Source organism: Myripristis murdjan, chromosome 9 (genome assembly GCF_902150065.1).
Source record: "Myripristis murdjan chromosome 9, fMyrMur1.1, whole genome shotgun sequence".
NCBI classification, from domain to species: domain Eukaryota; kingdom Metazoa; phylum Chordata; class Actinopteri; order Holocentriformes; family Holocentridae; genus Myripristis; species Myripristis murdjan.
The window spans coordinates 31599167-31620660 of NC_043988.1; the positions used below are offsets into that span (position 1 = coordinate 31599167).

Genomic DNA, 21494 nt, shown 5'->3' on the forward strand with positions numbered 1-21494 from the left:
CTATGCTAGCTACGACGGCCCGGGACTTTAAAAATACATGGAAAGCTACGATGTAACGTTAAACAGCCGCAAATAAAGGAAAAAAACTACAATTATCGAGTTGATTATTATTTTTATTTGATTGTAACCACATATTTAACTAAATATCAACAAGTGTAACAAGACAGGAACAACACAGCGCGCTGTTTACAAACCAAGCTAACGTTAGGTGTGTTTAAAAAAAAAAAAAAAAAAAAAAAAAAAAAGCTAGCACGACGAGCGTTAAAAAACAGAAAAAACAACTGAAATAAACAACTAGAATGTCAATTTTATTACTACTAAAAATCAACTAAACAAATATAAGCAATTTTTCGACAATGGACAACTTGTATGATTTGACCGTAACCTCCAGAAGCCGATGTGGTGAGTTTCGGTTAAAGTGTTGGCTAAAGTGTTAGCTAGTCAACATTAGAACAAAAAATAGAAACTGATAAAATAAAATAAAATAAAGTGCTGATGTTTACCTGGGCCGCCATGACCCGCTGTCTCTCTGTGATCAGTTTGCATTTGACACACTGGCAGTCCCTCCAGTTGCAGAAGCGCTTGTGTCCCTTCAGCGGGGACACGTAGCCGTGGTTCCGGCAGCGGGAGCACTTGGGGGTCCGGGGATGCCGCTGGCTGAGGCCCGGGGACGGAGCCCTCCTGCCGCCCAGCAGCTGCTTGTCCTGGCTGTCCTTGCCCATCGCTGCTCAGAGATAAACCTGACTGAGCGGTGCCTAAACTTCCCTAAGGTCTCCTGGTGGTGCACTTTGTTAGTTTGTCACCAGTTTGCTGGCTCCCCGCCCGCTGATGCCCGGCAGACGGCTGCAGGCTCCTGTCCCTCCGCGCCCAGCAGCAGGCACTCTGCCAGGGGAAACCTCTGCCAAGTGCGGCGGGGGGGTGGAAACCATGGAAACCTGCCTGCACCTGCACCTTCTATACGTTTACTTAACCCATCATATTTATCTACTTACCCATTTATTTATTAGAATTTTATTTATTGTTGTTTGTGTTTTAATTCACTTTAAACTTGTTTTTAGACAACTGTCTCTTGTTTCAAGTGAAAATTTGCTTGAAACAAGTGGAAATTTGCTTGTTTCATTGGCAAAATTTGTTTCTTGTTTCTAGCTAATTTTCACTTATTTCAAGTGAATTTTCACTTTTTCCACTGGCAAGTTTTGCCAATGAAACAAGCAAATTTTCACTTGTTTCAAGCAAATTTTCACTTGAAACAAGAGAAAATTGTCTAAAAACAAGTTACTTCTGAGGTGATCATGTCTTATTTTAAGTGTAATGAGATATTTTGACTAGAAATAAGACATTTTTGACTTGAAATAAGACAAATAATCTTGGTAAGATTTTGCGTTTTTGCAGTGTGGGCAAGGGACAGAAAAAATTCCCTTTCGATTCTTGTTGGAGACACCATTACCAACATACTTACAGCCTGTTTATGTGAAGTAAGTCTAAAAAATTATACTGCTACAATCTACAAAACAGAAATCTACAGAATGAAATTCTATGGTAAATGAATCTTCTTTAATATGTTTTGCTGCATGAGCTGACTTAACCTTCATCACCTTCACACACACACACACACACACACACACACACACACACACACACACACACACACACACACACGTTGGTTTCCATCACTTCTGGGGACATTACATTGACTTACATTCATTTCCTGGAGATTTATCCTAACCTTAACCCTAACCACTACCTGCCTAACCCTAACCTAACCTTAACCTAACCCTAAAGTTATCTTAGCTTTAAATCAAGTCTTCACCCTAAAATTTATGATTTTCACTTATGGGACTTGCTTTTTGTCCCCATAAGGGAGGCGAGTCCCCACAACGTGACTGTGTAAACAGATTTATGTCCCCACAACATTAGCAATACCAGGTACACACACACACACACACACACACACACACACACACACAAATGCCATGCTACTTTAGGGAGTGTCTGTGGCACTGAGTCAAAGGTTTATGGTGACTTTATCTTGTTTTATGGGATCTCTTTTATCTTCTGTGATACTAATACAATATTTTCTTGGTGTGATATTTAGGTAGCATCATTCTAAAAACACATTATAAGGTAATTAAAGCTCTTTTTCATCAGGGAGTAAGTGTTATCTGGTGAATGAACACTCTTTTTATTCAGGTGGCCTGAACAAACTGAATTAACCTCGATGCTGGTCAGTCAGTGGAGTGGATTTAAAGGATGGATTTATAGAGTGAAGCGAGCTGAAACATACAGCCAAAGCCAATTAAAAGCCAGGGAGGGAGATGAAAAGTTACCAATTAAAGAGCAGGCGTTTACATGGCTCTGAATCAGCCGGTCGAGTCAAACGCCTGCTGTGCATCACCGCCCCGGCTCCTGCTGCCGTAAAGTCACCGCAGGCTGGGCCACAACACTGCCTTTAATTGCCTATTACTGCAGTAGCATATTGCAATGATGATAGATTATAATGTTGTGTAATGAAGTCGCAAAGTGATTTAACCTTTCTATTAGTCTGATTCTTCTCTCAGCAGCAGGCAGCAAACTCAGCACATCAGCAACAGGCTCCACTCAAAAAATATGAATACTCAAACTTATTCTTTACACTGTAAATTAGATTTTTTTTTTTCCTGGGGTCATGACACAAAGGAAGGTTGCATTGACTGGGAAAGGTTGTTTTGTGCAATACCAGTTTACACCAGCAGATGGAGCCATTGCACAGGGGAAAAAACATCCTAAAAAGTTAATTCTTATATTCACTGTTTCAGTCTTGGCTCGCTTACAAGTGAAATAAATAAATAAATAAATAGATTAATAAATAAATAAATAAATAAATGTCTCGCAGTAGGATGAGATAATCCTCCTTGGTTCCAGTGGAGTTTCACTTGTTTCAGAATTTGTTTATTTTCTGGGAACAGCTATAAATACGTAAAACAAGGCCAAATAAGGCAGATCAGCCTAATATAGGATCAAGTAAATGACACTTGATTCAGGAAAAATCTGGAAATAAATTGATTAGCATGGAAAAAAAAAAATCTGAGATTAGCTCATCTCACCAGCAGATTTTCTAAAAATTCATGTTCAGAAAAATAAGATTTTAAGACTAAACTTTTTATATACTGAGATGGAAATCATCACATGGTGTCTTGATATCTGTCTTATAAGTCTTGTCCTCAGTGACTGTCATGTTGTGTAAATGTATGAAACTTTGTTTCTTGTCCTAATTTCTTTTTTTTTATGTGCTGTTAGAAATGGAGCTGCTGTTGATGCATGAACAAGTTTATCCCTGGATGACAATCAATCAATCAATCAAAGTGGAGGCTGGGTCCTTGAGGGGCACTTAAAATGCAGCTCGATTGAAATTAACTTTAGGGTTTGGGACATGAAAAAGTTTGAAACCCCCCCTGGCTTACAGGACTGGAGTTCATCATTTCAAAGCACCACAAAATACTGAACTTTCAACATCGCCATGAAATGACCTCACACGACTTCTAAAGTGACATCCTCCTGCACTCGTGGGTGTAAATTCAAATTCCAGCCAATAAAACCTTCACAAACCTCTGAACATCCTCTCTCGTCTTCCGTATACCTCCACAGAAAATGATGTTTCTCTCCCAGACTGAAATCCTGTTGGTTTGCACATGTGAGCGATGTTTGGCTGTACCGTGTGCTGTTTCAACAGGGTCTTTAAGGGGTCTTTAAAGGAAATTTCAGCCTTCAAACTGTATTTTTACCTTAAATCCTCCTTGTGATCAACATCATTCACAGACGGAGGTGGAGCGGTCCGGGAGAAACAACCGGAGGGACTTTCTGAAGACAGAGGCCTAACTTCTGCTTTGGAACTAATATCATCACTATGAGGGTTGTCTTAAACTGGAAGAATACATTTCCTGGAGAAAATTAAATCTGCGGTTGAGCTGAAAATGACAAACAGGAGAAGGCCGAGGAGGAGCCGTGACCATCCCAACATGATGTCTGTGCATGGATCAAAAACTGCAATAACTATTGAAGCTTCTGTCAGAAAGACAAGACACTCCAATGTATAATTCTTTAATTGCGTTTATTGTTATATGGCAAAGTCTCAGGCACTTCAATTCTCAATTTAGGTTGAAAGTCAGTACCTTGTTGAATACTAGCGGAGGACAGATAGCTTATTACACATCAGCGATGGAGACGGAAAGAAACTGGACACAAGACGACAAGAAAAAAAAAAGATAACAGGCAGCTAACAACCACAGTATATACAATGAAATACATATATCTGCATTAAAAACTATACCTCGATAAATATATAACTTCATGGATCGTTAAGTAGTAATAGGAAATATTCAAAATACTGTGATTTTCTTTTAAATAGATACAAAGTATTTGTATAAAAGTAGAATTTCTCCAGTCTAGGTCACATCTATTCATTGATGCATTCATCCACATGAGCTGTGTGTGCTGTGCTGTGCTGTGCTGTGCTGGAGTGCTCGCTGCACACACACACACACACACACACAGTCACACCTACAGGCCCGGGAAAAAAAGAGAGAGCGATTTAATATATACAGGGAACATTTACTCTAAACATGTGGGTGAATGTGATTGTTATTCCACATCTTTCTCCTGTGATGCTCTGAACACTCAAAAAAAAAAAAAAAAAAAAAAAAAAAATTAACAATGACGACGTCTCGGTGCTCCTGAATGATCAACATAGAGCTTTAGGAATTTAAAAGAAAAGAAGTCACATTTGTAGTCAGATTGAAAAGAAAAAAAAAAAAAAAGAAATCAAATGGCATTGGTAGCTGAAACTTGCTCCATGGCAGTCTGGACTCTGGTGATTGGTTATTTATTTGGACTTCAGGCACCAGCTGGTTACATTCAGTATCAAAGGGCACTTTGGGCTCATCATGGAGGCAAGTGTGCATATAAAAGTACTTCCAGAAATCTCATTGGTTGGTTGGTTGGTTGGTTGGTTGGTTGGTGCCTGGGACTGGATCCCTCATCCAGCGGTGGATGAGGCGTCGGTCAGCGTGAACCAATAGCAGCGCAGGGTTTGTGGGCAGAGGCGGGACCGCTAGTCAAACATGCCCCTCCGAGTCGGACTGGGTGACGTCTTTCTGCTGAGTCGAGGGGTCCCCTGCAATACACACATACACACACACACATATATAATTAATAAACATGAGAGTAAACACGTCCACAAAAATGAACTCAGACATACGGAGCCGTTTAAAATCGAGAGTGCTGAGCGACGCACCGGTGACTGGGCTTTGGAGAAGTTGACATGCGCGTAAAGCAACACGGCAATGTCCTTGTGTCCCGCTTCCAGAGCTATGGACAGGGCATTACTCTCATCCTGGAAAAGAGAGGAAAGAAAGCAGAGGAAAACACGTGAAAAAATGCAGGCATTATATGGGAAAAGCAAAGCAAGAAATAAGCAAAGAAAAACATCAAAAGCAAAATGAGTTAGAGAAAAAAAAAAGGAACAGCTGGAATATATTTTAAAAAAGTTTTTAAAGATGCAATATGTATGGATGCTGGAACAAAAAAAAAAAAACGTTGATTTCATATGACTCTGCCCTCGGATGCTGCGTCCTCCTGACCCCCCCCCCCCCCCCCCCCCCCCCCCAACGCCCTCGCCTCGCCCCCGTGTGCTTACGCTGTCGCTGAGCGTGGCGTCGCAGCCGGGCTGGGCCAGCAGCAGCTTGACGATCTCGACGTGGCCGTGCTCGCTGGCGCACATCAGCGCCGTGGAGCCCTCGTCGTCCTGGATGTTGACGTCGGCCCCCTGAGCCAGCAGGGCCCGAACCATGTCCATCCTGCCGTGACTGACAGCCAGCATCAGCCCCGTCTGACCAGCCTGCGCGGCACAGGGACGACACACACACGGTCATGTTTGTTGCTGATTGTTTTTATTGTTGCTGATTCTGACTTCTTCAAATGGCTGGTTTGCAGTGAGGACTTTGGGTTTAGACTTCATTTTAAGAGTTAGGATTAGGTTTCTGTGAAGTGGAACCTTAGATAGTGACGGTTCAAGATTAGAGCTGGAGTCGTGGTGCAGATAGGTCGGTCCATGAAAGGACTTTGTGGTGTGTGTGTGCTTTTTAACGGGACTCGAGGCAGAAATGAAGTGGCGAGCGGTGAGGCTTTAATTGCAGTCAGCTGCCAAACAGGAACTCGCACCTCTTGGGTGACACCCATCTGCACCGACCAACCCTCTGCTCACAGGAAACAGTCATAATCAAGAAATCTTAGGGGGGAAAAAATGTCAAAACTGACAGATGTTTTTTGTGTGACCTCCACACAGATCTCAGGCCTTCTTCGTATTCATGCAATCGTTCATAATCTCAGTCTACAGGTTTCAGTCTAGATCACAAATTGAGGCAGCAGCAAAGAGGCACGTTCCATTCCTAACAACTGAGATGCTGTACGTGCCCCCGGTTTGAGAAAAATTAAATAACGTCAGGAAAACGTCTCCACACAGGTCAACACTGTATGGTTTATGGGTAATGAAGTCCCTCAAACATTTATTGCCCTCTGCCACTTGGGGCTACGAAAGCGTGACGTTCCTTTGTGCAGCTTTAAAGCAGGTTCGAAATAGAATTCACTTACAAAAAAAGAGTCATGCCAACATCATAGTCCAGTCATTTTATAAAAAAAAAAAAAAACCTAGGACAAATTGCAAGAGAAGCAAACTCAACTGATTTTGTATCCTCAGTTTGTCCTGAGTGAGGGAGAAAAAAGTCCCAAGAAATCCCATTGGTGGAAACTTTTGAAAATCACCTATTTATGACCATATATTACCAAAAAACACTGTTTTTAACACACAGGGGAAAGGGGTCCAAAATTTTACTTTCAGATATCACTATAAAAATTCACAAGTTGATTACACACACAAAGACAAGAAAAAAAAGTCAATTACAAGTTCTTTGAATTATTCTGTTTACACATGCATATCACACATTATCTGATTTGATATGCGCTAATAAGGAATATAAGGAATAAATGCCAGAACAGATATTTAAACAGTGAATTAAAAGGTTACTATATATAAAGTAACCTTTTAATTCACTGTTATATAGTAACCTTATTTATGTGGTCATAAATAGGTGATTTTCAAAACTTTCCAGCAATGGGATTTCTTGGGACTTTTTCCCCTCACTCAGGACAAACTGAGGATACAAAATCAGTTGAGTTTGCTTCTCTTGCAATTCGTCCTAGGTTGACCCCAATTTTGGCCTAAAATTACTGGATTATCAGTTTGAATATTTAAAATTTACTTTTTGAATGAAAAGAGAGAAAAAAATGCCTAAAAACAGCATCTCAGTGTTGTAGAAAGACATAAAATGTGATTAAAGAGCCAGTCGCTTGTGTTGCTATGAATACTTTGATATTCCTGCTTGCTGAAAGCTGAAGTGAGTGTGTGGATGGGTGCTGGTTCCCTGCTGCTGCCCTCTGACCCCTGACCTTTGACCGCCCCCCTCCCACACACACACACACACACACACACACACACACACACACACGCTCTCTCTCACTGACCTGGCTGGCTCGAGCGTTGACGTCGCCCTTGCTGAAGAGCTCCTCCACGATGCGCATGTCCTTGGGCGCCTCCACGGCCGCCAGGGCAGCGAGCATGATGGGCGTGTAGCCCGCCTTGTTCTGCTGGTTCACGTTACACACATCTGGAACACACACACACACATGCACACAGTCCATATAAAGTGTACTACAGTGCTGCAAGGGGACACACTGTCAGTATGGGTGGTCCTGGTGGGAATCAAACCCCTGTCACGCACTACAACCCCCTGTAAGTGCGTCACTCGTGATTGACTTGTCACTCGTCGGCCTGTCAGTCAAAGACACAATAATGTACAAGGTCCTCTGCCGTTATTTGACATGTCAGTCAATCACGTCTCCTCCCTGACAAAACAACACAGAGGCCTGGGATGGAGCTTCATTGTCTGAACCCTAAAGGACGCATCTTTGGTCATTTTTTTTTTTTAAACAAGCGGCCTATTCAGACCTGGAGTCTTCCAAAGAGACAAGAGGGGACGAACCGAGATCCATCAGAGCCTTGATACTGATGGGAGTGAAGAGAGTGTGGGGGGGCTGAACCGCCGTGGGGGTAAAAGGATGGGGGGGGGGTTACAGGAGGACAATGGCTACAATGGAGAAAGGGGGTGGAAATGGCAGTCGTGGGCCGCTACACAGCACAGGGGACACAAAAGGCGAAGGGGACAAAAGGGCTTTAGTGCGGTGAGTGGCCCAGGACCTCATCACAGTCTATTGAGCCTTCAGAGAGATCGCTGTGGATCAGCGAGGGGAGAGGCCGAGGAAGACGAAGGAGGAGAGAGAGGCAGTGGAGGGAAGACGGAGAAGGGAAGGAGGTGGAGGACGCAAGCAAGAAGCAATGGGAGGAAGATGAGGAGAGGAAGAGGGGTTGGAATGATGAGGCAAGGCGGCAGGAAGACACAACTTGAGGTGTTTTTATCGCAAAACAGAACTCATCCCAGTGGAAAACCTGACAAAGATGTAGAGGCGCTGGACAACTAGGATTCAAAAATAGACCAGAAGCAAAATTCGGAGAACCTCAAATGACAAAACGACTGACATAGCAATCCACCAATCCGCAATAAGTATCCACCTCTAGGTTCTACTTCCTTCGATGCCCCGACCGAACGACAGAAAGTGATCCAACATCACACTCAGAGTTTGGTTTTGCTCGAGTTTGACGCTTGAAAAACAACATAAGACAGCAGAGCGGCGGTGCTGGGGTTAAGTGACAGCAGCAAATGTGATTTTTGGTTTTATTATACATGTTGAGCTTGGCTGTTTTCCTTCAGTGATTTAGGGTTGACTGATACAGACAAACTCAAATGTCAATATGTCTTTGATCAAACACCTTGATACTAATATTGTCACATTCCTGTAGGCATGACTATTAGACTGGGATAATCAATCTAAAATGCAATCTAAAACCAGGAAAAATATATGACAAAATCCAAAAAACCCCACATGATAGCTAGTATATGATATCTAGAAATCCTAATATTCATATAATCAATCAACAAGAAGTCTTTCTGACGTCTTCTGTTTAGATGTACACAAGCAGCCGGCTCCTCTCACCTGCGTCCAGCAGCTTCTTGACCACCTGGAAGTTGGAGTGCGAGACGCTGTAGTGCAGCGCCGTGTTGCCGTTGCCGTCGGCCATGTTGACGATGTGGCGCAGCACGGCCGGCGAGACGGCGCCGAAGGCCTGCAGGTAGTCCTCCACCATGGCCGCCACCGCCGCCTTCTGGCTGGACACACGGAACCACTCGTGCTGCACCGTGTTGAGGCAAAGTCTCTGTGGACGCCACGAGGACAGAGGTTCCTCCGTTAGGACTTAAGACACCATGAACAGCATCAGTGTGCAGGGGTGCAGATCAGAAATGACTGCAAGTCTGATTTGAGGGCGAACTTAAGCAAATTTGAGGGCTTTCTGTTTAATTATAGTTGACTTCTAATTAAGAAATGTATCAGTATCTTGCAGCATAATGCAAACCCAACGCATTAGATACCAAAAACTGTCCATTTCTATTGATCAATTCCAGCTTGACCTTCGAGAGGTTCATGTTGGCCAAATGTTGTGAAATTCCTTCTACTTCAAATAGCGTAATAAAGGTTGAACAGCCCAACTGAGGGCGATAAAGAGCGAGAGAAACTGTGAAACACTCACCAGATCTTTGCTGGTCACAGCTTTGGGGTCGCCGAGGTGAGTTTTGAGAACATTGCATGCAGCCAGCATCTTTTCACTTAGCTCGTACCTTTAGGGAGGTGGAGGACAAACACAGGCACAAATCCATATTTTAGCATAAAATATGTTGTATTCAATTTGACTGATCTGTTGTTCAAAATGACTGAAATCCAGATGATTGCAGTCCCTATAAATGTTAGGGTGCACCAACTTTCCTGGGTTTCTCTTTGGTTTCTCTCAGCCATTTTAGCTCCTACTAATAATACATTCTGTTTGTATCACTCTTCTCATTCAGAGTTGAAAGAAAAATCTATGAAACCACATTCAAATTGTAGGATGCAGCTCTCTGAGTTGCAGAGTCCAGATACTGCAGCTCACCAGCACTGCGACCGGCTTCTCTTAATACCAATCTGTGTGTTTTCCTTCGCTGTGCACATCCATCTGAGAGGCATTTGAACCCACTATTGAAGCTGGTCGGTGCAGACAAATGAAAACACTCTGGCAGACTGAAATGGTAACATTCAGCAGATTCCCTGCAGCGGCTCTGGCTTCTGTTTCCTTGGCACCAACCTCTCTCTGCTCTCCTGCTTCTCCGGACCTTCCTCTTCCTCCCTCCTGTCCACATCCACCGCTCCCTCAGGCTGGATCTCCTCCCGGATCGTCTTTCCCTCCACGTTCCTGTATTCCTCCTTTCCTCCGTACTCTTTCTCCTGCTCCTCCTCCTCCTCCTCTTCCTCCGACCCAGAGGAGCTGCTCTCCTCTGAGCTGGACTCGTCACTTGAAGTAGTTTCATACCTACACCACAAGGGGGCAACAAATGCAGCAAAAAAAAAAAAAAAAAAAAAAAAACATTCAAGGCTGTAATACAGGCTTGACAAAGCTGCAGCACATTAAATTGCGTGTGTACAGTTCATCAAGTGGATCAACAGCCTCAACAACACCAACACTGTATTAAAAGCATTCAGTATGACATACACACATGAGCCACTTACAAGTGTGGTATGTCTAAGAATTAAATATAATTGAATCTGCCTTCTAGGAGGGTCACTGCATAAAAAAAATATATCTCAGTTGATTATTCTTTTGAACAAAAACACTTAATTTTCTCATCTTATCATGGATGGCAAAAGCATTTAACAGTAAATATATAAGTATGTGGGTAAAATCACTGATGGCCGGTGGAGTTGGAAAACAAACACCGATGCTAAATTTGCAAAGCGACGCCAACGGCTTTACCTTTAAAGAAAACTCAGTGTTGATGGATCTGTTCTCTTCATGCTCTGCAAGACTTTTATCCACAGTTTATTGACTTTTATGAATTTGAAACTAGTTTCTATCAGCAGCAGTGAATAAAAACAAAGTCAATATAACCGAGGGTCCAAGATCAAATAAATGCAGGATGACCACAATGTCTGGCCTGGCCATTAGATAACATCAGAGCCTTCACACTCTTTTCTTCTGCCAGAAAATATAATGTAAGATGAAAAAAAAAAGGAGGAATGACCTGCAGTTTTCAGCCACTTATCACACTCAGATATACTTCATTACCTGTTTATTTGTTCTTTTTTTATTTCTATGACATTAGATGTTTTGCGAGTTATTTCTTATTCTTATTTTTTGCATGCTCAGTGGTTGAGCCTTTATTGTTGCAGGGCTCTATGTTTTCAAATAATGAATGTGTTTTTATGAGGCACATTGTGCAAGGCAAATTCCCCGGGGGGAAATAAAAGTTCATTCATTCATTCAAAAGCAACATGCGGAGAACAGGGTGTGAGAAACAGAACAAAAGTACAAAAATAACGGCCAATAATGAGTTCAGGTGCTCGACACAGGCTGCCGTTAAACGCAAGTGAGCGTCACGGCAGAATGAAAAACACCGACAAAGGCGAAAAGCCGAAATATAATCTACTTAAATATTCATGAGAGCATTCAAATACAGAGGCAAGCCAGAGAAAACGGGAATACGTTTTCCCCACTCACCCTCCGTTCACCCCGACGAACTGCAGGTTCTTTTTGGTGCCGTTCGAGCCGGGCCGGCCGTCTTTCTTCTTCATGATGGACTTCAGGGTGCTCTGGCTGCACGGCTGCCCTGAGAACGCAGAAAAAGAGACAAGAAACATCAGCAAAGCAGATCTAGCGTTCATCTACGGCGGTTACGGCACATATAAAATGAAGGCTGTGTAATTCATCCGACAAAATAAGCTCTGAAGATAAGCCGCTGTGCAGAGATAACAAAACAGCAGGGGAAAATGCATCTGCGGATACAATATGTCTCTCATAATCTATTTGTTAATAAATTGTAAGTCCCTTCAGGTATTTGATTGCAGGTTTTCTCTGTATTCACCCTGCAAGCCTGCATTTAGCCAAGCTTTTTAACAGCTTTCAATGCCATCTTTCTTTTTTTGTTTGTTTGTTTTTAGTGAGGATGACAACAACTGGTAAGCCACAAAAATGTGATGATGTGCTTGTTTAATAAGGAATTAATCAGTGGTGAGGCTGTGCATTTATGATTTGTTTGATTTGTTTTTCAAAGGACAATATTCTTTGTGGTATCTTGTGGGATGTCAGTCCTCTAAAATATTAATTTCCTTGCAGTGCTGGTTGGCAACAGGGTTTGACTGGAGGTGACTGTGGCCTGGCTGGGCTGAGGAATGAGGTGCAAAAAAAAAAAAAAAAAAGGCATTCTGGCTGTCAATGTCATATTTTCAAAATCCCAAAGGACACAAGTGTATACAGTGTCTACTTTTCATCTGGAGAGCTGTCGGAGAGCAGGCCAAATCCTTACAGTGAAAAAAAAAAAAAAGAGAAAATTAGCTGTACCCTGAAGCTTAACATGGTGATATACGACCTTTTCTACTGTGAAAATCCCAAATTGAAAATGCAGATGACGCTGCGGGAGAGCAAAACAGAACGGCATCCAACAAGAAAGCGTCTGCTGTTAAACACCTGGTCCTGACAGCAGGGCCGCGGGAAGTCCGACTCATCGGCTTTCATTCAAGTCGGCTTTTTTAAGTACGACTGCTGCTCTTACAAAAGTGTGAATACTATTGGCTAAAACTGCAGGATCATTTGATTGGAAGCGGAATCCAAGCTTTGATTTTAGTTATCAAGATTAATTCTCCTTATCAAATCTTCCTTATCTCGCTGAACCGACTAAAAACTGAAGCAAACAGCATCCAACTGCCTAATTAAGGCTAACGAGCTCAGTTTATTCCAGCGGCTAATAACAGCTGAGGGGCCCGCTAAAGCGCTCCGACACAATCAACAGCAATGGCAGCGAGGAAAGTAGACATTAAGTGTCTCTCTCTAGTTCCTTCCAAAGCGATCAGTCAGTGTGGCATGGGAACTTGCCCCAAACCCAGAAGTATCCCAATCATTTTAAGTACAGGCCTTGCAAACCAAAATACCAGTGCAGAGCCAGAACAGTCAGCACATCTGCCAAGACTTGCCCCGATGGAGGGGCCTCTCCTCTCCGAGGGAGAGCTGGGAGAATGTGTGTGTGTGTGTGTGTGTGTGTATGAGACAGTGTTTTTTTCATTTATGTGCATGCATGCAACTGTGCGTGTGCATTAGCCTGTGTGTACGCTCAGCAATAACAGAGTCATTCAGCATGTTTCCTGTGTTTTGACAGGTGGGAGTGTGAGCGGCGTGAGGGAGCTCCTCTGTTCCTCACTTTCTGCAGAGACAGACGTGACATGCCACATCCGTCAGCGGGACATCCAGGCCACGCATGCCGCTCATGCTACATTGATCGGTTACATGTATGAAGTGTGTGTGAATTCCACAAAGAGCGACTGGCAACACGAGGCTTTCAGGTGAGGTAAGCCAACCTCCGTCTCCAGTCCGCTAGCTCATCATGGTCTCCTTGTAAACACGTTTCATTTGCACACGAGCTAATGTGTCAAGCAGAAGCTGGCAGTAATGGCGGCTGCTAGTTGTGTGTAAATAATAGCATCTGTTCTTCTGATAAATTAGGCGGCTTGCTGCATAGCCAGCTCACACAGCCAAAAACTAACTGCTCGATGCTTTTCAAGCCACAGCTGGAGGAGAGACCAGGGCCAAGCAGCAAGGCCACTTCCCTGTTCCAGTGTCTTTATTTGTATCTGATGTTGTACAGCTTGTTTTAACTTTAACGTATTACTTTGTTTTTAACTTGTTTTATTTTTGCTCTAATGTTTGTGTCTGTCTGAGGGCTGAGCAGCAAGTGTGGGCGATGCTTCGCTGTATTGAAATGTGCTGCATAAATAAACTGAGTTATGACTTCATTTTCTCATGCAAAGTAAACTAAATCTGGACTAGGATCTGGATTCGACTACTGAAACTGACTGCACCACAACATGCAACTTGCCATGCACTTGTAGAACTTGTCTGATTGACAGCTTGTGTCTTCTTAGAACAGCCACTGACCGAAATGTCAAACAAACAAGTTCTACGACTGCAGCGGTGTTGTGGTGTGTTCTATTTTAGTCACATTTTGATCTTCACCTGCACTTGCATCTAAAGGTGTGCATAGCCTTACGCATGTTGTTATTCAACTTGGACGCTATAACATTATTAAAATGCCCTACACCCACAAATCAGCTATCTTCTGGTACCTCTCGCTTAACTAAATATCATATATTAGGAGATTATTTGTGCACACTCAGTTCTTTAATGACTGCTGGATTCACAACACAACTGCACAGCCTCTATTACTTTACAGAGGACAACCACATGGTAAAATTCTCAAGTGTGAAATTCTAACTTTTCCTCAGATAATGACATGTGAGGTAGTGTTTACAGCGGTGTTTCGGGGGTGTTTGCCCGGTTGCCATGCCGGCGCATAAAGGCAGTGTTACCATGTAGTGCTGAGGACATCTGCTGGTCCATACGGTTCTTCTGCTCGGCTGCGCTGATCTCCTGATGCTGCGCAGGCGAGCTGGCCGGGTTTTCTGCTGGAGCCCCGCCTGCGGAGGTCGTCTCCACCTGCGACAGCTCCGTCCCAAGGCTCTGCAGACTGCCATCTACACCAAACAGAGAGGAGGGGAGAGGAGGAAGACTGAAGTGAGCGACAGATGCACAGGTAGGGAGGACCTGTTTAAAAAAAAAAGGGTAATGAAAGACTTGGAGCTACTTTCTAAATACCAAGATTTCATTCAAGTGTTCTAGACGGGAAAGCTGAAAGCCAGGGGGGCCAGGTTTCACACTGGATCCAATTGGGAATGGCAGGATATTGGACAGGATACTGCTCTGCTAGACCAATCTAGAAAAGCTAGCTGGGTGCAGACCACGGCTTAATAATCAAGCAGACAGACAGGCTTTATAAATGCGTATGTACTGAACAATTAAGTGAAAACACAAAGCTTGCTGACTGAAAATGACATGCAACTCTATCTCTATCTCGATTATTGCAGCTCCTTGTACACAGAAATCCATCCACGTCCGGCCATGGACCAGGATTCAGAAGTACCATAGTTTCTGCTGTGTTAATGGCATCCACCTTCTGTGATTGTCATTATACTTACAGCACTGTTACTGGTTAGTCAATTTACAGTCCAAGAGAGGCCAGTCACTGACCAAAAACAAGCTTGCACTGAAGACGGACAATCGCCCTCCATTCATGTGCCAACCAGCTCGCCCCACACAGTTATGTAACTAGAAGGGAGCCATGAATCAGCATCAACAGTGAGGTGTTAGCAAAGGGAGGGCGGCGGGCAAAAACAACAAGTGGCCAATTGGTGCAATGTTACTGGCTCCCAAAAGAAATGAGCTCATTGTTGGTTCGTGTCCAAAGCCCCCGCTGCATTTTTCGGGGTCAGTGATAACTTTGGCCTGTCTGATCCTATCAGGATTCACTTTACACATGCAGACAGTGTGGGAACCCCAGTCCCCCAACCCCCATTCCTAACTCATCTATAGTGAAGCATAAACTATGCAGACCGGCGGTCCTGAACAAGATCTTTTGTCAGCCATAGCATGTGCATCAGATTTGAAGGTTGCAAGATCGCTCTGGGATGGTGACATTTTATTCTCTATTGAGCAGCCCCATGAAATTGCAGAGAATATAAAACAACAGCATGGAAACTGCTAAATTATACTGAAGTATGTTTTAGGGAACATTTATAGACAATTCAAAAACCACTTTTTGACATGCACAATCATTTATACTGAAAAATCCTACCCATGGGTTGGACAAATGTCTCGTCTTGTTTACCAAAATAAAATTCTCAATGCTAATGAGAGAAACGGAGACAAGAGTTGGCAAAATTTAACATGCGATAAACTATGGAAGAAATGCTATAAATCAAAATCTGCATTTCCTCTTTAATGTCCCCCTGAGGCAGAAAATAGAGGACTGCCTGCTTGCCAGCTATTTTGGTTAAGATATTGTGTGTGTGGTTGTGAGTCTGCAGTCTGCCTTGGAACTATGCTAAAACTGCCTTGCATGTCTTTCTGTCTTAGTGGTTTATCACTTGCAAATCATGGCCATGATTGCAAAACTTGGGGAGGAGGAGGAATGCCATTGTCTTGAATGCTACCAAGTGTTGTGTATATTCATCAGCATCCTCAGCACTGGATGTGGTTAACCCTCACCTTTGTTTGTGGCAACAGAGTCTGGTTGCAGCTTCAGGATGTCCTCAGCGCTTCCATATTTAACGACTGAGTTGATAGAAGAAAGGGTGTTGACTATCTGGCTGTTGATGGAACCAAACTGGGTTTGAGGCTGGCCGAAGGCATCTGCTAGTTCACTGTAGTTCTCTGCTAGTAGCATCTGCTGCTCCTGCAATAGCTTCTGCACCCTCTCAATGTAGTGATCCAGTCCCGCAGCGCTCTGGGTAGTTTCTGTCAGAGCGCTCTGGGCAGTTTCTGTAGTGTCCTTGCTGCTGCTTTTGACAAATTCAGTTGGCTGGGAGGGGCCACAGGCTATGTTCCTGGTTTTTAAGCCAACCAAGAAGTTCTCATAAACGCTAATTGGTCCCACCCCGCAATCTTTGGTTTTAGCAGAGGTTGATTTGCCTAGGAATGACTCTACATCTGTCGTTCCCACAGCAACAGAACGCATCTTCGTTGCATGAACGTCTTTGACAAGTCCTTCCCCAGCAGCGACGGTCCTAGTTTCGGTCACGACCGTGCTGGTGTGTTTGTCAGAAGTTCTCTTTTTCACTGTGTTTGTGAAAGAGTCAGTCAGGACAGCTGTTTTTGTGTTGGTGGCCTTGCTCACAGCCTCTGTCTCTGTATTGGTTTGTTGCGATACGGACTCAGGAGTGACCATGACACCAGTGTTCACTTTGCGAACAAGTTCTGGGTTGGTTCCCTGAGACACCAGCTTCTTGACAGGGCGAATGACCACATCCACTGAACAATCTCCGCAGCCAATTGATCTAGACTCCTTGCTCAGCTCTGCCATAGGTTTGCAAAGGGCCAAGCTATCCACTGATTCCTCTGTGTTAACTCCCACCTCACAAACGTTCATCTCCACGCCTACACTCTGGTTGCACATCTCTATTTGTCTCCCCACACACTGGTCATTCACCTCCACTTTTTCATGGACTACCCATCGCTCCATAGGAACCTCTGGGCCAACGGCAATATTGTGCATACTGGGTTGACAAGACACTCCTATGGTATGTGTGTGTAGAGTCTTAGCTGTGCTAGCATGACTGAACTCCAGGTGGTTACCCACTCCTTGGTTGTGCATCTGGACTTTGGCCTCCACACAGGCACTGTACATCTCAGGCCTGGCCATTGAACCTTTGTCTGCTTTCTTCTTATTTGACCCACCAGCTGCTTGAAGCTCCAGTTTTAGCTTCCCCATCTCCATCTGGTGAGTGGTTTCTTTCAGCTGTACCTCCAAGCGGTAAATTTTTTCCTTCAGGGCTTCAATGGTCTGTTGCTGGAGCTCAATCTCTTTCTCGGCTTCACTGGTCATGCCCAGCATGGCCTCGGTCACGCCAACCCCAGTGCTGTGTGTTTCCTGCCGCTCTGTCACAACCGCTGCATCCCGAGAACAATGTTCTCTTGTTGGCTTTCTCTGAGTGACAGTAAGGTTGTTCATGTTTTCATCAGTAACAACACCAATGGATTTTTGGTGAGCCTTGTTTTGCGTGAGGGTGGGTTCAATTTGCCTAATTTCAATTCCATTATTGTCTTGGGTCGTCTTCTCCAGAGCTTGGACCTCGGCAGCTAAGCGCCTAAACTCCTCCAACCTCTGAGCATTCTGTTCCTGGACTTCAGGCTCCACAATGTGCAGCTCTGTTTCCTTCTGCACAGGACCCGGGCTCTCCATCTGGTCAGCACTGCCAACACTGTAAGAGCGCTTACGGAAGCCACCAGAAAGACCCTGATTCTTGGATTGAGCAGCCAGCTGTCTTTTCTCTTCTTGGAGAACAGCAATCTTGACCTGTAAGATAGGAATGGTTTTCACCTGCTCCTCGAGCTCTTTCAGCCTCTTGAGGGCTACCACCATCTGCTCCCGGATGTGTTGCAGGTGCAGCGGGCTGACATTTGTCACTGGAGTCGTCACACCAGAGCTCATGGGGCTGTGGCGGATGGAGCTGCCCATGGAAGCGGGGTAGTAGGGGTTGTACTCTCCATTGGGGAGGTGGCCGTTAATGGGCAGAGGTTGATGGGCACTTGGGGAGATCTGGCTTGGGGCCATGGAGCCTGAGAAGGAGGACAGGGAGCTACTGGAGCCCATGCCTCCGAAGCTGGCGAGACGACGGCGGGGGACAGGAGGCTCACTGTGGGGAGGCTGCATAAGCAGACGCTCCTGCTCGAGTCGGCGACGGGTCTCCATTAGGGTCTTCTCCACTTGGGGGTTGTGACGAGGGGCAACCCTGGGTGACTGAGGTGGCAGGAGCTGCTTGGGCTCTGAGACACTCAAGTAGGACTGCTGCAGGGAAGGCTCATAGGCTGCGGCTGCCCTCCTCAGGGTGGGAGTCAGTGGTGGGGCGACCTGGGGCCTGGAGCTGAAGAACACTGGGGACTGCTTGGTGTCGTCGCTGTTGGAGGAGGACAGGGAGTCTGTGGAGGTCCATTCAGCCTGAGTGCTGCCCCCGCCAGTGCTGCCCCGAGGCACTGCCAAGGGTTTAGCCACTTTGGGTTTCCTCTGGATACTCAGTTTCTTAATTGTGTTACCCCTCTCAATGTCATCCACATACTTGAGGAAGTCCAGGTCTAGTTGATAACCATAGGGGGTTTCAACATAATAGGGGGCCACAGACTCCTTCTCGTCCTCTGTGCTTGGGCATCTCTGTCCTCTCTCTGCAGAAAAGACCAGAAGAACATAACATTAGGGAAGGGTTGCAACATCTACAGCTGATTTCACTGTTTAAGGCAAGTATAAACTCTGTGCTCTCTAATAATTGTGATGTCATGTCTAGAAATACAACAAAAAGATCAAGTTTACAGACAGACTTAAACGGGTACAATTATACAAGAATAAGACAAACATTGAGAAGTGACAGTTCAACAAAGGCTTCTTTTCCAGTCTCTTAAAAACCTTGAGTGTCAGATAAAACTAAGCAGTTAAGTGTTACCCCGGCCACAGACAATCGCCGTAATTTGCCAGTGCAAGTACCAACACGTTTTTCACATCTCTGCTTGAAAAGCCTGAGCAGTAATCATTTTTGGCAAAGGGTGGCTCATGTCAGCCTTAAACTATGTAAGACTCCAACTGGTCAACAACAGCCTGACAAATATGCAGTCCACAAAATGTTTAACAAAAACACTGGAATAGGCACGGTGAACTTTACAAGGGTAAAGTACTTTTAAATGTCATGTTTTGAAGCAAATTCTTACACTGGCATGGTATGATTTGCACTAACTAAATGTCAAAGTGTGGGGCTTGTCACAAATTAACAGGCTTCAATCCTGTATATCCCCTTTTGTTTACAGAACATGGATAAGACAGAGCCAGAGGAGTCAAAGGGGTGGACGGAAACACACCAAGTCAATATTTTCTGGTCCAAAATCCATCCACATGACAGCATGTGGGTTGCTTTTTCACAAACCCCAAAATCACTAACCACCGACCATCAAATTCATAACACAAATTCCCTTCTGCAGGAGGACGGAAAAGCAACCCTAACACCAATTCTTGAATTTCAAAACTCTAGGCAGATCAATCAAAGCTGCTTATATCAAAGTCCAAATTCCACACCAAGTTGAAAACGTCCTCTGTCAGAGAGGAGAGAGAGAGAGAGAGAGAGATCTGCTTTTGTAGGGCTAACCACCTCTCCAGTCCATCAGGAGACTATACATTCACACTGTGTTGGCTAAATACAGCGCCTTGTTCTTGGTATGCCTGGAACTCTTACTGACTAAAGCAAACACGGGCTTGAAATAAACAGCCATGCTCTTACTTCCCAGTGCGCCCAGCTCCAATCCCCTCTATTCAGTTAAAACAGAGGAGGGAATTACAACACTAAGCCTGCTGCTAAAACCTCCCTGCCTTGTTGTTCAGGCTTCACTTACCTCAGTCAAACAGCACTCTCCATTTTACGTTTTTTTTTTTTTCCTCCTTCACCCTTTCCTTTTCTCGGCTCACAGTGTCGGGAGGACAGGATGTAATGGGAACAGGCTGTAAAGCGCTAGAAAACTTGCCGTCTCTCTGCTTGCTCTGTGCACTCTCTTTCTCAATCCTCTCACTCCATAAGGGGAAAACTTCCTCTATTGGTGTAAACTTAGCAAAGCACTGCTCAGGCGCACCATTGGCCGGCTGCCTCCTCCAATCCTGTGCAGCTTTCAGCCGGGCGCTTCCCTACCCAAATAAGAGTCCTGTTATTCAGCGCAGGGGAGCTGAATTCATGACAATAAGGGCCTATGTTCTTTAAATACACAGTTAAGCAAACCTGTAGAAACCACACCTTTGAACTTATTATATTTATTATAAAAAAAAACAACAACAGCAGATTCACTCAGTAGTTTCACCAAAAAAAACCTAGCTATTACTTTAATAGTTTCCTCCAACTTTTGCATTCAGTGCATTTCACCTTTAACTAAGCTCTTAATACTGTTGTACTTTATTTCAAGGCAATAATGTGAATTGTGCATTGAGCATTAAACCGAGACACAAGGCTCATACTGTGTGTGTGTGTGTGTGTGTGTGTGTTCCACTGCAGCCTGAAAAAGCACATCCTGTTTTTTTCTGGTATAAATATTCTCTGTATTCCAGCACAGTCACGGTCTTGTGCTGTCTGGGGTGCAGGACTCCCCCCGACATGAGATACTGCGAGCTCACCAGCCGTGTCACACAAGAGTGACAGGCAGCCCTTTGGTACCGGGGGGTTGCAGAGACCCCCAACAGCTGAGCGATGACCTCATCAACGTGGGACAACCGAGGGGGGTCATGCTCCAGTGACAGGCAGCCAATTGCGACACTGACAAGAGCCCGAGAGCTGCTCCAATTATCAACAGCTGTTACATTGTCAATTTGACAGGGATTACACAGCGCTTACACAGCACCGTCAGGCACCGCGTTGTCCTGTTGACTTTTTTTTTTTTCAATTAAAGAATAGTCAATCGTTGGCTTTTACGGCTGTCAAAGCTGGGACAATAATCATCTGTGTCCAGCGTGAAAGGAGCAGCCAAACCACAAAACAACACATTAGATAAAGTGATAAAGCGATATCTGTGAAATTCCCCGTTGCAAAAACTTTCCAGGATGAGTAACTTCACCAACATCTCAACCTAAACTGAGCTTTCATGAGGAAAAAAAAAAAAAAAAAAAAAAAAGGACAGGGAGGACTTGAGAGGGCGATCC

At 44.4% G+C, this 21494-nt stretch overlaps 2 protein-coding genes across 6 annotated transcripts in view; both read right to left on the reverse strand.

Annotated features, from left to right (window-relative positions):
• dmrt1 (doublesex and mab-3 related transcription factor 1) overlaps positions 1-722 on the reverse strand; it is a 33130-nt gene extending 32408 nt beyond the window's left edge. Inside the window, exon 1 of the mRNA XM_030061180.1 lies at positions 504-722. Within this exon, the coding sequence (XP_029917040.1) occupies positions 504-722 (219 nt within the window). The remainder of the gene's footprint in view (positions 1-503) is intronic.
• A 3346-nt stretch (positions 723-4068) lies between these two features.
• kank1a (KN motif and ankyrin repeat domains 1a) overlaps positions 4069-21494 on the reverse strand; it is a 67742-nt gene continuing 50316 nt past the window's right edge. For all 5 annotated transcript variants that reach the window (XM_030061174.1, XM_030061177.1, XM_030061178.1 and 2 more), the window contains exons 3-12: positions 16325-18994; positions 14590-14754; positions 11732-11840; positions 10322-10546; positions 9734-9821; positions 9142-9361; positions 7555-7697; positions 5672-5872; positions 5270-5368; positions 4069-5149 (exon numbers count right to left, since the gene is read on the reverse strand). In XM_030061174.1, coding sequence (XP_029917034.1) covers positions 5087-5149; positions 5270-5368; positions 5672-5872; positions 7555-7697; positions 9142-9361; positions 9734-9821; positions 10322-10546; positions 11732-11840; positions 14590-14754; positions 16325-18994 — 3983 coding nt within the window. In that variant the 3' untranslated portion in view covers positions 4069-5086. The remainder of the gene's footprint in view (positions 5150-5269; positions 5369-5671; positions 5873-7554; positions 7698-9141; positions 9362-9733; positions 9822-10321; positions 10547-11731; positions 11841-14589; positions 14755-16324; positions 18995-21494) is intronic.